This window comes from Dromaius novaehollandiae, chromosome 1, assembly GCF_036370855.1.
Source record: "Dromaius novaehollandiae isolate bDroNov1 chromosome 1, bDroNov1.hap1, whole genome shotgun sequence".
Taxonomy (NCBI): domain Eukaryota; kingdom Metazoa; phylum Chordata; class Aves; order Casuariiformes; family Dromaiidae; genus Dromaius; species Dromaius novaehollandiae.
Window position 1 is genome coordinate 90,806,874 of NC_088098.1, and position 14,132 is coordinate 90,821,005.

The window sequence follows — 14,132 nt, forward strand, 5'->3', positions numbered from 1 at the left end:
ATTACCCCTGAGCAAATCCTGTTTAAAAGCAAGTGCATATACAGGTGAATGAGCTGACCCAAATAATGCACAGTGAGATGATGGAAACAGATGTTTCTATAGAGCTTGGCAGATGACACTCTTTGGAGACAGAGCTAGATTAATGCCCCAAGGGTAGTCACACCAGCATTGGTGCTGTCAAAAATAATGCTCGCAGAAATGACATAAAACTGACTGAGACCTTGGCTTTATGCATGAATAAGTATATTTATATCAAAAGCAGAGGTGCAAAAACACTCTTGTTTTACCAGGCTAATTCTAAATGGAACTACAGCACTGGAGGGTACCAATAAATTATGATTGTTCATTACCACCATGCAAGCAACATTTTCTACTCATGTGCTGGTAGCATCAGGCAGTCTGTTCCAGAAACCAAACTCCATGTTCGTTTCTGCTCCCTCTTTACCTGGCCCTCCTCTGTCCGAGAGGCATCGTTCCCAAGCAGCGGTTCTGCAGGCGGTGTCTGGATAGTGACGGACTTCTCCGATCGACTGCCATCTTTGCTTCGTGGTGATTTGTGCCTGTCCCGACTCCTTGTTCCAAACAGAGCAAGAGGAGAAGAAAGTTACCAGAAAGACAGTCTCTGGAGCAGGGCCTCGAACCTGCAACATCTGCATTTATGGCAAGTACTCTAACATTAGGTTATAGTCATGCTTGCCCGATCTCTTAATAATGATTCAATTTGTGATAAAACAAGCTTCAGAAGAGACAGAAAGAGACCTTGCCCAGAGCAGACTACAGCCTGGTGGGTGGGATAGTCTAACCCCTCAGCTATTGCAAAGGGAATGGCAGTAACTTGCCACCACCTCAGCTTCTCTTAAAATGGTTTCTGACAGCGCTGCACTTGAAAGAAAAGGTTGCATTCTCTCAAGAGCTAGCCACTCCATTTGAAATTAACTATTCTACACAATTCACTACCTGCAACAAAGTTTCTCGCAGAGACACATATAGTTAACACAAAGAATTAATCAAGACAGCCCTAGTTCCTGCAAGGTGAAGTCTTGCCAGCTAGGACTCTAACACTGCAAGACAACTGGTGAAGTTTACTTCCACTGGTTAATATCCCCCCACCAACCTCTTACAGAGAGAGAGCATCAAGGGTACCGGACACACAGGGTGCTACTTACTTCTGCCTTACCCTTTAAAACCTTATGGCTTCTATTCCAAAGATGCCTCAGGACAAGTTAAGCCCCACCACTCCTGGCACCACTAATCTGCTCACCTATGTTTCCTTCCCCCTTCCTACTTGACCAGGAAAGCAGCCTTTGCACCAAATGACAGAGGCTCTAGGATTTTGAATGTTCTTTCAGGAACTTTGAAGGCATCTTTCCACATTGTAGTCTAAACTTCAAAGGGCAATCCATATTGGGGGGGGGGGGGTGGCTTAAGGGAGAAGGAGAAAAGGCAAATGAGACTTTACTCAAGAACTGGACTGCAAGCAAAAAGACTTCTTTTCACAGAAGAGTTCTTTTTCCAACCACACAGGATAATTGCTTCTGAAATGTAAAGTTACCTTGAACCAACTCAGTTCTAAGTTACAAAGACCATAAATAGTACAAGTTTTACATGTAAAGCTAATGATAATAAGGGGGGGGGGGGGAAGAGATAATGTTTCCAAGTAATCAGATGTTTTTTCATGCTACTGAACTATTGCAGCAGTCATGCAGAAAAAGGACTTGCTATTCAAGTTCAGAAAAGCCCAACTTCCAATCCAATTAATCCTGATAAAGGACGTGTTGCAGACTCAAGTACCACTCAAATTCTATTTAAACAATAAAGAGCAGACAGGAGGATGGTGAGGAGAGGAAGGAAGCCTTACTGCTACATGGTAAAGAAACTGCATCAAAAGGGAGAAAGGGACAAATATCACTTCAGGAACTCTGACAGGTCTTCTCCCCAGAGACTCTATTAAGCCCTCTCACTTCAACAATACAGTTAAGTAATCTTTTCCTTCCACCGACTCTTCTCCACTCTTTCCAGCCAAATATGACTCCAGAGTGCACGTAACTGGTTGATTACCACTAAATTAGTAGGATAATTGCTGCCAGTCTCCTCACTGGCTTCCTCATAAAGTCTCTCCACCTGTATCTCCTCCATGTAGCCCCACTGATTTCAACCTGACTTAGAAATTTTTCCACAGGACATATGCTAGCTTAGAGCAGCCAGTAATTTAGAATAAACATTTCCTTACCCTTGTCTGTGGGCTTTTTTGGAGTGACCTGAGTAGTGGGAATACCCTGAATACGTTGATTCTGTATCCATGGTAGCAGACATCAGGACTGCGCAGCAGGGGCACAGACTGTATGTTATTTAAAGGATGAGTTGCTGGTGCTCCCGAGGTGGAGTCCGTGGTAAAAGTGCTTTCCTGGGTACTCTTTGCTTCCCAGTCATCAGTGAGGCCTGGTCCTCAGGGAATGAGTGAGCTTCAGTTACAAGGAACCCAACCAGAGGAGAGGGGAGGGGAGGGAGGGTGCCGTACTCCTCAGCATTGACCTAGGGAAAGACAAGCAGCGATGGAAATGCACTCTACACAAAGTGAAACAGCACTCTTACTGCGGTAATTCCCTCACCCTCTTCACCCCAGCCACACATCAACACTCATCACACTGTCTGTGCCCAAATCACAAGTTCTTCTTGGCCGATACATCTCTTTTGGGTCAGAAATACACAGAGAAACACACACAGTCGTACAGCTTTAAATAAGCTGATAACATACCTCTGTTTTGCAAAACCTAGTCCATTCATCCAAAAATCAGAAACAACATAAGCCACTTGGAAAAGACAGTGATTTGGAGAGGACTCAGCAGTCTAGATATAGACATTCGCTCCCAGAAAGAGTATTGCCTTGACTTCCCCACGCTGTCTTTACACCTGTACAAAGCACATCCCAAATACCACCAGGTTCAGAATCACAGCATTATAGTCTGCTTGGGGAAAGGCGTGGCAGGGATGTGACTATCCCAGAAGAAATGCAGGAACAGATCAGACCACCATGCCTGAACCTGCTTTGTTTTCATAACTGCAAGGTGTGCCCATTTTACAAGCATTAGTTACTATACAATCAATGGCACTATAGGCACCTCCTTTTCTTCGCAGCCTTTACCTCCAAAAGTTAATTTGGGCCTTGAAGAATTGAATTTTATTAAAAATTATATCTATATATACACACATGCACTAATAACACTGAGGAACACTGATTAGAGAACATATCTAGTTTATATGGGCCAACATTTCTTACAAAGTGCCTCCATTTGGAACAGCAGCTACAGTCCTAACTTTAAAGGGCAAAAGAGAAGCAGTTTTGGGGACAGGAACAGGGAGATATCAGAACAATTCCTAATAGTTACATCTCAAAAACTTCGAATCCTGTGGGAGAGAAGAATAGACACCAACTGCTCCCAAGCCCGTATTCTGCATTAGGTGATAATAGAAACAGAGAGGAGGGGATTAAGTCACCAGCTTGGAGGATGAACGCATACTATAAAGGGGTGTAGACAGAGGGGTTGCAGCTATGGATGGTAGTTTTAGAGCAAGGAAAAGGCCACTTGAAATTAAACTAAATCCCTCCATTATTTTCTGCTCACAGCAGCTTTCAAAGCTGTTTGCAATAAAACAGTCAATCACTGCCTTCTGCCTCCCTAAACACAGAAAGGAACAACAAGAGAAATCAGACTTTATACTTGGCCAACTATTCTTTCTAGCCATAACACAAAGATTTCTCCTCTAACACCTTCAGAAAAGCCTGTAAGCAAGCAGAAAGTTGAGTACAGCCCTCTGCCACACACAAAACATGCCAAAGAATCATATCCCTTCACCACAGGATTGCCTCGTTCATGGTGCTATCTGTAACAACATTGAGAAGTGGTCCCTTTGCATGAGGAGCTGCAGGTATTTGCCCAGCACTTGGGCTTGCCAAGGCTCTTTGAAAGAAGTAGTAGAGGATGGGACCTTTTGTGTACTGAATTCCCATGTTGTAAGGGCGAAGAATCCCAAGGCTGTAAGGGCGTATCATGCCTCAAAAGAGCTCCTTAAAGGCAGCGCAAAATCTGGGAAGCACAAACAAGGGTGGAACCATAAGGCCTGGTTTGGGGAAGGGGAAGTGAGGATGAATTTAAACTGTATAGGCACAGCAAAACAAAGAGCCAAGGCACAGCACAGTTTGGAATATGTCATCATTAACCTAACATGCACAAAAATCCTCCAGCTTGGTACACCTGATGAAACACTCATTAACTCACTAAGTTCACACTGCCTGTGGCTTATGGCTCCAGCAATACACTTGTACTCAGAAAAGCTGATATTTTTCTCTGCCCTGCTACTGCCCTGCCAGGCAACCTAGGATAAACCCCTTCCTCTGCACCCATCCTTCACTGATAAATGGGGCTAAGCCTCTCCTCCCCACTCCCATAAAGCACTATGGTACTCACACTGGGCATGGCCATGCAAGAGCTCATAAACGTCAGGCACAACAAACCAGGAACACTCTCAGTTATATGAATGGTGTTAACAAGTGTCATGGGCTTAAACTACTGGCTCTTTGAAAACTTCTTAGAGTTGCTTCTTTGAGGGTAGACACTATCTTTACAAACACATACTACCAGATTACAGGAATAGCAAAAACAAAGGGAGCTGTTGGTGTACCTCAGTAAGGGTTACTAATTTTTCCTAGGCTTCTTATACTGAAAGCTGGCATAGATGGCCCACTAGCTAGTATTTCAAAGGACTTTGCCTTCATGCACAATTCTCACAACCTCCAGGGGAGGCTGAATGGGGAAACCAAGGCACAGAGGCATACTACTCACCCAGGATCACATGGCAGTGCTATGGGGGAACCCACGAGAAAAGTGTCAGTTCCCAGCATTTTCCTTTAATTACAGGACAGAATTTCTTCTCAACTCCCAGACAGAAGAATCAGAGTTGAGACACAGATTAGGAGAAGAGCTTCTCGTGCCCCCTGCTATCTCCAGCAACACAGGGTCACATTTCTCTGGAGACAGAGAACACTTCAGCAGGTAGAAACTGCTGTGAAAATACACAAGCTTCCTAGACACGAACCACAAAGTTAGCAGTTCCCATTTTATGGCAGGGTAAAGCAAGGCAGTGAGGGGTACCAGGCACAGAAGTCAGGCTCATGGCAAGGCGAACACCAGAACAGGGGGCAGGCTGGATCATGCCAACTCTCCTTTTCTGTGTAAACAAGATCAATAGCCTTGACACAGCTCTGAAAAGTCAACAAGAGAATCCCCAGAAAACGTTAAGGCTCCTGGATTGTGGTCAAAAAGCAATATATTGAACACAGAAACTCTGCAACACCTCCTGGCCCCTGCTGCAGGGCACACTGATGGTTATACAGAGCTTCCTGCTGAGGCAGCTACAGGCCCACTGAGAACAGAAATATATCTGCCTGACAAGAACTGGAAAAAGGAGAAGACCACTGGCTTTGTCTGGTGCTCAGCTAAGGCTGATCTTCAAGGCTTCCTAGATTTGACCAGCAAAGTTTAGCATGGGCAACTAGTTAAACACCACTCTCAACCTGAGCAAGACGAAATGAGAAAACCAAGGAGAGAGGAGCACAGCCTGCAGAGAGAGTGGTCCAACCATGCACTTCTCATAGCCAAACCAAGTAGGTTAACTATCTCCTGTCTATGTTATGGCAGAAAGGAGACTAGCCTTACCCCAGAAAATTTTTCTGAACCGCTGAGGAAGAGGTAGGGAGGAGACCAAAAGAAAAACAACAGCCCAGACAGTCTCTTATTTGGAGCCCTTTTGATGTGAGAAACAGAAACCAATCTTGGACAGGCCACCACCCCAGTAGATCCCACTCCTAGAGCCTGAACAAAGCTACAGTAGGCAAGTTGACAAGTGCAACCTACCTAGCACAACTAGATCCAAACTAAGTTCAATTTTTAAACCCTCCACTGCAGAATTACTAGTCATCACCATCGTTATTCTACCCCCTCTGGATCAGGACAACTATTCTGCACTAAGCAGCAGCCCATCATTTAGGGCCTCATCCCTTCACAAACAAGCAACAATTGAGAGTCTGATTTAATTAGTTCAAATGCTTTCACAAAGGATCATTACATCTCACAGGACTCTCACTGAAGACATGGTCTGTTTGCAGAGCTTTTGGCCCTTTGTGAAAGGCGGCTCCTCTGGCCTGAGGGTACAGTTACACTATACCTCGGCTTTGACAGGAAAGCCAGTGTAAGTAACTTCCACCTCCACATCATGGTTCACCACTCAGTTGTGTCAACGCAATTCTCAGAGAGCAAACAGCACCACTGAAAAAAATCCCTATTCTCCCCCTTGCTGTGCTTTTGTCTTGGATCCTTTCCGTGACCTAGTTCACGGCACAGCCCCAAACAACACAACCAACGCCATGATGAATAGCAGCACAAGCAAACAGCTAGAGGGCAGACAGGAATTCCTCCTCCATTCAAACCAGCCTGTTGTGCAACTACACACTGAGCACTGGGCTCCCAGTAGGGCTGGGACTCTCATTTTGCCTTTCCCTTGCTCACAGATGACAGAAGCACACTTCATCTTACTTTGAACTACAAGATGGGGAACAATGCTAAGGATGCCTAAAAGGAAGATTTGGGACCCTGTTCTGGCAAGAAGGGTGGCTACATCCTGCATGGCAGTGAAAAAATGTAGTTGCCCCTCCCCGAGTGCAGTAGTGATTGCAGTAATTGCAGTTTCTACACAGCTATGCAACTCATTGCAACTCCCTCTTTTCACATAAAAAGATTCATAAATGTAAAAAAAAAAAAAAAAAAAAAAAAAAAAGTTCTTTTCAATTGCTATTTTCCATGCTTGCGGCCCAATCCCATTTCTAATGAAGTCAGCTTTGTGATAGTCTTCAAGGGAGCACAATTTGGCTCCTAGCCCAAGGGAAATTTGAAAGAACGTTACATCTTTAAATCAAAGAAGGCAAACGTAAACAAGAACACCCTATATCCCAATGGATTTTCCCTTGTGAAGTTGAGGCAAATAACTCCACAGCAGCTCAACTTTGAAATCCTTATCAGTATAGTTTCAATCTTACCCAATTTAGAACTTGCAATGAATTAGAGTTAATTTACCAATTGGCTCATGAAATTACATATATTTGAAAATGCCATCTGGAGCACAAACAGCCACCAGTGTCTGCAAGTATGTGCACACATTTAGTTCAGTACACTCTTGGCTTCACTTGTTAAACAGCACCAGCTGTCTATAGGATAATGTAAGCCCATTAGCTATCACGCTGAAGAATTTTTCTTCATTTAGTGAGGTGAAGAGCTTTGCAAATTAAACATGCAGAACCCCAAGAGCTATGCTAAGGGACAGCACTAGGCTTCAAGGCTAAATAATATGAAAGAGAAACTGTAAGGCAGTTGAGAAATATTCAACTGTAGCATTAACTCTGCTACATGGTACAGCTGTAGCATATTCCTATTATTCACTTCAGAAAAATGAGAGGTTACATAACCTACTATATTCAACTGTATAGAAAGATCTATGAGCAATACAGCAGGAACTTTTCGCTTTTGAATTTCCTGAGTAGGCCCCAATCTAACAATCTGATCTGTAGGCACCTAAGTTCACCCATGTTTATCTACTTGCAGAGCCAAGGGCTTCAGTTTCAACTACCAACATGCTTTTGGAATCATTTTTTCCAAAAGCTTTTTATTTTTCCATATCATTAAATAAGGCATATTTTGGCCTTGAAATATATAAACTAAAATTTTCACTTTTTAATGATAGATTTTAATTTGCAAGCCCCTCATCCTAAAAAAAAAAATGTTCAGTAATCAGCAAATTCAAGCCCTATAGCAAGAGGTTCTCTTTTCTGTATTGCTTCTCACAGGTCTCTTAGAAACAGCCCATGGACTCCCAGGAATTTGCATCCCTCAGGCTGGAAAACATAAGTCCATGACATGGATATTTCAAAAAGATAAGCCACTGTATTTGTTGAAGCAATCCACTCATATGCTTAATTAGAATATGCAATAACACTGTTCTGAAAATGTAGTGAGGCTATGCTATTTGACAACAAAGAAAAGGCCTGAACAAAATCAATACTCAAGCGAATAGTGTTTCCCAGCAGTAAGTCCCAGCGTCTTGCCTCTGTTACATAGCTGACCCATGGCTTGGGAAGTTCTCTGCACAGGATCCACCAACCCACTACTTCCCCAGTGGATGTCCTTCGCCTATTCCAAGAACCACATCTACACCGTCCAAATCTTGGAAAGCCTACCCAGCATTCACGTCAGTCTTGCAAACTATACCTTAATTACCAATCTGGTAGACTAGTGAAAACTCGTACTTCCTCATCTGTGTATCTCCTGAGTTGTTGGACCTTCGAGCATACCTCTGATCTTTGTGATGCAGTCTCATGTGCTCTAGTACACACTAACACAGCTGTCAATACCAACACTTAAAGCCCTGCAGCCCCACAGAAACAAACTGAGGCAAGATCTGTCTTGGAGCTGTTCCTCCAAACGCTGCTTGTCCAAGCAAACAGTACTCATATCTTATTTTCAAAGTTTAGTTGTAGCCATAGCAGTCAAATATTGAGAGAACATTAAAGGCTATAAATTACAGAGGGTTTATCTACTGACTGTGTACTCCCTCCTTTAGAGCACTCCATGTCTTCTACAGTCCCTATTTGGATTTTAAAAACAAAAGAAAAAACCCCCACAGGTCTAGAGGCCCTGACCAAACACCAGTACACAACAGAGCTGGATTCCACAACACAGCTTCCTTCTAACCTCATCCTTGCGATCAACCCTTTATAAAGCCAGTGCCATTCTGACTCTGCAAGGAGGAAGGGTGGGAGTGCTGACCACAGAGGAACTAACTACTTTTTTTTTTGGTGACCTGAACAGCATGGTATTTCTGAAGTAAAAACTAAAAAGAAAGTTTTAAAAAAATTACTGAATAGTTTTGACGAATACTTGTTTTCTCCTTCCACCAAATTCCCCAGCAATAGTACAAGATACAGAGGAGCATGATGCTACTTGTGCCTTGTACAAATGCTGTTTCCCACTGGCAGAACTGGACAGCACAGCTCTCTACTCAGGTCAGTCTCTCAGGTCCCTATCCCTACACAGCAATGGCAACAGGCCCTGCAACAACAAAGCTACATTTCTGATGTTGTTCTTAGCTTTGGTTGTCAGAGGTGTGGGTGGAAAGGAAGGTTACCACAACAACACAACATGCAGTTTTGCTAGAACTGGCAGAGTCATGCTGGAAGCATTTCTGCAGTACAGTATCCTACTCTCTCCATTATGGTAAAGCCTCCCTAGGTGCACATATTCGTAACACACCAAGGTCTACCAAGAATACTGCCAATACTAACCAAAAGCAACACGTCACTAGCAGCTACAAGGGGCTTTATATTAAAATAACTACCACCAAGCACAGCTCAAGTATCCGCTTTCCTTTCAAAGCCGCTGGCCAACGACCACAGGCCGTTAGCTACTCGCCTGGGTGGTTTGACACAGGCTGGAAATCCTTCCAAAATTTCAGCTCATAAGGAACATTTTTTAAGTGAGGCTTTCTGTAAGACTCTATTCACCATTTATTTTTCAAAATTAACAAGCAAAATGATGACTAAGCCAATACAAGTCCCAGAGTTACAGCCAGCTTTATAGCCAAACCCCAGAGGGGGAAAGAGAGCCAAGCACATTCAAAATGAAGTTCCTCAAAGACTACGCAGCTTCAGCAATGGTGAAGCAACTTAAGGGAGTTTCTCTCTTTGCCTCAATGTGAGTATGCTCTAGTGATGGGCTCACAGGCAACAATATCATGGAACACACTCTGCAACATCCTAATTTCCTCTTCCAGCCAGCATCACTTAACTTCTTAACTCTTTATAGCTGCAAGGACCTTGTGGGCAACAGACTGTCGACAAACCTGGGTCCAAAGAAACAATGCTCCAACTAGTCATAGAACTGCTAAGTCTGCCTCGATAGACTAAAAACCTGTCATCAAGTCATTTAAGCTTCCACAGACCCTGCAGTCAAAGAACTCAGCCTTTGGCACAAGAAAGTTAACTTACACCCTCAGCAATCTTTTAAATAAGAAAACAAATGTTGTTTCACAGTGGCCATCCAAAGTTTGCCGTTACTGAAATTGAACAGCTAATGCAATAGCTTTGCCCTCTATTGGGCACACTCAGAAATGTTCAGCTGTGCATCCCAGGCCAATATTTCTAAGATACAGAAAGGAGGATCTCCTTACAGCTACTGTGCTGCAGCCTGTGTTTTTGGAGCAGACATATCTCCAGCCATGTGAGGTTCCACATACTGTAACTTGCGGAACAGAACCAACCACTCAGTCCTGCAAGCCCATGATTTCGGCTGTCACTCCAACTGACCAAATCAGGTTCTAACCAGAGAAACATAATTCTGTGTTGTGTCCCCATCCCCCCCATCACGCCCCTAGCCGCCCAGATGGATGAGCTGAAACACAAAGCAGCTTGTTTTATATGATTTGGCCAACGATGCATTGGCAGAGTCTTCAAAACACTCTGATTTCACTCATGCTGGCTTGTTAGTTGTGCACCATTTCTTTCAAACACAAGGCTTGGAAAAGAAACTGCTGCCCACTGTGAGGGACTAAACCTACAGCTCTCTCCTGAATTAAAAGGCTTTGTTCGTAAGAACTTTAACTCTTCTTCGTTGCAACGCGAGAAGCATCAAAGCCAGGACCCTACGACGAAGCAGCTTCGCTCCCCGCAGCGAAGGGCGCGCGTGGCTCCACGGCCGAGACTAGTCCCGCCGCCGCCAGTGCCCGGGCGGGCGGCGTCCCGGATGCCCCCCAGACCTGCCCCGCTCCCGCCGCAGCCAAGGGACGGGAATCGGCTCCCCGGCACCTCCGGGAAACTCCGGGCAGAGGGAGCCCTCGCCGCAGCCGGCACCACTGCCCCGCCGGCTTTCGGCCGCAGCCCCCGGGCTCCCAGCAGGCAGCCGTGGGCGCAGGCGGCCGCTCCGCCCGCCCGGCGCCGCTCGGCTCGCAGTCTGCGGCCACAGAGGAAGCTCCGGCCGGCTCCCAGCCGCATCCCGCGCACGCCGCCGCCCCGGGGTCGGGGGCTGCAGGGGCCCGGCGGGACATGGGTGTCGGCCCGGGGGACCCCCTCCCTCCGATGCGGGAAGGCCGAGAAGGCAGCTTCGCCGCCTCCCCCACTTCGGGCTGCAGCCTCCCCTGCTCCCGCCGGCCGGGGAGAGCAGCCCGCTGCGGCCCCGGCAGGGAACGGTTCCCCAGGGAAGCGGCAGCCCCAACCCGGCAGGGCGGCGGCGGGTCCCAGCGGCAGAAGGCACGGCAGCGCCGCAGCCCCCCGCTCCGCTGCGGACCGGACCCCGCACCGAGCGAGAGACAGACCGACCGACCGACCTACCTCCCTCCCGCAGCTGCCCCATGCCGCTCTCGGCACCGACCCGCCGCCACCGCCTTCCCCCGGCGGCGACCGCAGCCGCTGGTGCCGCCGCTTTCCGCTTCCTGTGCCCGGCACCGCCCCGCCCCGCACCCCCGTCCCTCTCCCGGCTACGGCCGCCCCGGCCCCAGCCCCAGCCCCAGCCCCGGCGCGCAGCGGCTCTGGCGGCGGCGGGCGTCCCGCGCCCTGCCCCGGCGGAGCCGCCGTCCGCAGCAGCCACCGCGCTCCCCACACGGGGATCCCCCCCGAGAGCCCCGCACAGCCCCTCTGCGACCCCAACTGCCCTTTGCGAGGCCGGGCCCCGGGCCCCATAACCTGCCACTTCTGGCACCCCAGCCCTACCATCCACACACCAGACCCGGTCCCCAGCATCTCCCACCTGCACCCCCGCCGTTGCTCAGCTCCCCTGCACGAACCATCCGCACACCAGACCCGGTCCCCAGCATCTCCCACCTGCACTCCCGCCGTTGCTCAGCTCACCTGCACGAAGGCTGAACCGCACCTCGTGGGCATCCAGTCCTTGCTGCAGCCATGGCTTATGGGGACTGGGAGCCAGGACCCACTGCTCACACCCTCTTATGGGGACTGGGAGCCAGGACCCACTGCTCACACCCTAGAGACTTGACTTCACCCTTTGAACCTCTCACTACAAATTTGCCTCCCTGTCTCAACCTTTAGACAGGCTCCCTCACACTTGCTGCTGCTGCCTCTCTTCCTGAGACCCATCCCTTGGACACCTCCCTGCTCCAGCCCCCCACCTGTTGAGCCCTTCCCACATAGCAATTTTCCTCCACCCAGCCTTGCCCTACTCACCTGTTCTTACAGTTACACTCCCCTCCAGGATGAAGACTAGTCTCTTCAAGGTCTCCCAGCTAGGATGCCCATGTTCCCAGGTTTCTCTCCACCAAGGGTGAATGTATCACTAGGCACAGCAAAATCTAGCCTTCGGGATTGCTTGGTGTCCTCCTCCACCTGTAGCCTGCAGCTGCAGCACACTTTCCCCCCAGCAATGAAAGGTCTGCAATGAAGAAGGACTTCTTGCCCCCCAGAGAGGATGGTCTAGTCTGCCCAAAGCCTCTAACAGGCTTCCCATCTGCCTTGGCACCTAACTCTTTACACCACTTGCTCTAGGCAGCTTGGGAGGAAAAAGGCAGAGTTCTGCATGCCGTGCAAGGCACCTTTCCTGTCTCTGAATGCTGCTCCTTCTCCATTTCACCTTTGGGTTGTCTCACCCTATAAAAATAGTTAAGCCTTCAGGTCATACAATGAACTAGCAGCTGACAATGCATAAAGAAAATGTAGACCACCTACCTCCTAGTCCTGTGCTTTGAATTACTGAAGAACAATCCAGTCTACAAAAGGAACAAATACAGAAGTTACTGAAGTTATTCCTACCACATAGTTTCTGCATTGTATTATTGCAGCTTCTGTGGATTGCATCTTTAATTTTTCCCCTTCAACTTCCCCTCACTCCCCTTTTCCAAAATAATGTCATGATTTTATTTGTAGTGCTTGTCCTCTACTCAAGTTCTGTACAATGTAGAACAACTTTACAATGAAACACAATCAGGAATTAGAAGAAATGTTTCCATATCCCTCTGATTTGGTAGGTGAATTTCCTCCTGTATTGCATGGTGTACATGCTTACCCAACCCCGTGACTGACTGGAAAAGGCCTATTTCAAATGATAGACTCCATCTTGTATTATGCATCAACATGTGTCTAAACTTGCCCAAGGCCTGAGTACTCTGCTGCATTCCAGACAGTTGCCCTGCCCTGGAAAGTGCTTGACATCTTGCTGAAAGCCTGTCTCTCAGCATCACTGGGTGCTAATGGCTCCCAACTGCTGAATTATCACAACAGGACTTTTTTCCTCCTTGCTCCGGTGCTCAGAGGTGGGGCAAATGTGACAAAAGGTAACAGGTTGGAGTTAATGCAGGCCACTCACTGTAAGAGAGAGAGCAACTCACTGTAAGAAGCAAGATTTTTACCCATGCAGAGTGGGAGGAGGACAAGGAGGAGATGCTGCCTTGGCCGAAAGGCTGAGGAAACTAAGGAAAAAGAGCTTCAGCAAGGAAAAGGGGATCTTTTCAAAGGTATTTAATTTCTTTTCCTAGATCTTTAATTTCTTTAATTGGAGTTCTCTCAAAGTGACCAAGAAACTCTTCTGCTAAGTTCATATTTCTTGTTCTCCCACTATGCTGTCCCAGCAGCTGCTCAAGAAAATTTTCTGGGTAGACAGAGCCAAGGTAGAGTCCAGAAGCAGCAGGTGTAAATTGGGGCCAGTAAAAGACTGAGGAGATTTAGAGGAGTCCTGAATACTAGTTTCATGGTATAGGGCAGCGGGACTTCTTGCAGTATGCCAAAGAAAGATGATGGCTACAAGATCTAAGCTGAGGGTGTACACAGACCTCAGAGATAAGAAGCATCTAGGCCCTGTCCAGACCTAGGTGGCTTAGAAACCTGTTAGACCCAGCAGTGGGGCCTACTGGTACCTGACTGGGTCAAGCTGTTGCACAGAGTATTGGTAAAGAAGAAACACAGTGAATATGGGCTCAGAGGCAGATGCTGATGTTACAAGACAACCCTGAGAAGCTCAGAAAGAATGTTTGAAGTAGGCAGATTTGGATAACTTCTATCTTAGGCAGAATTTGCTTAGCATAAGTAG

General features: G+C 47.1%; 1 protein-coding gene across 2 annotated transcripts in view; it reads right to left on the minus strand.

Moving 5' to 3' along the window:
• Positions 1–12,165, minus strand: part of VANGL1 (VANGL planar cell polarity protein 1) — a 48,837-nt gene extending 36,672 nt beyond the window's left edge. Inside the window, exons 1-3 of one of the 2 annotated variants that reach the window (XM_026110550.2) lie at positions 11,945–12,165; positions 2,231–2,532; positions 446–572 (exon numbers count right to left, since the gene is read on the minus strand). In XM_026110550.2, coding sequence (XP_025966335.1) covers positions 446–572; positions 2,231–2,313 — 210 coding nt within the window. In that variant the 5' untranslated portion in view covers positions 2,314–2,532; positions 11,945–12,165. Of the gene's footprint in view, positions 1–445; positions 573–2,230; positions 2,533–11,428; positions 11,546–11,944 lie in introns of those variants that run through there. The other variant, XM_026110551.2, reaches the window with a different exon arrangement.
• Between the last annotated feature and the right edge of the window lie 1,967 nt (positions 12,166–14,132).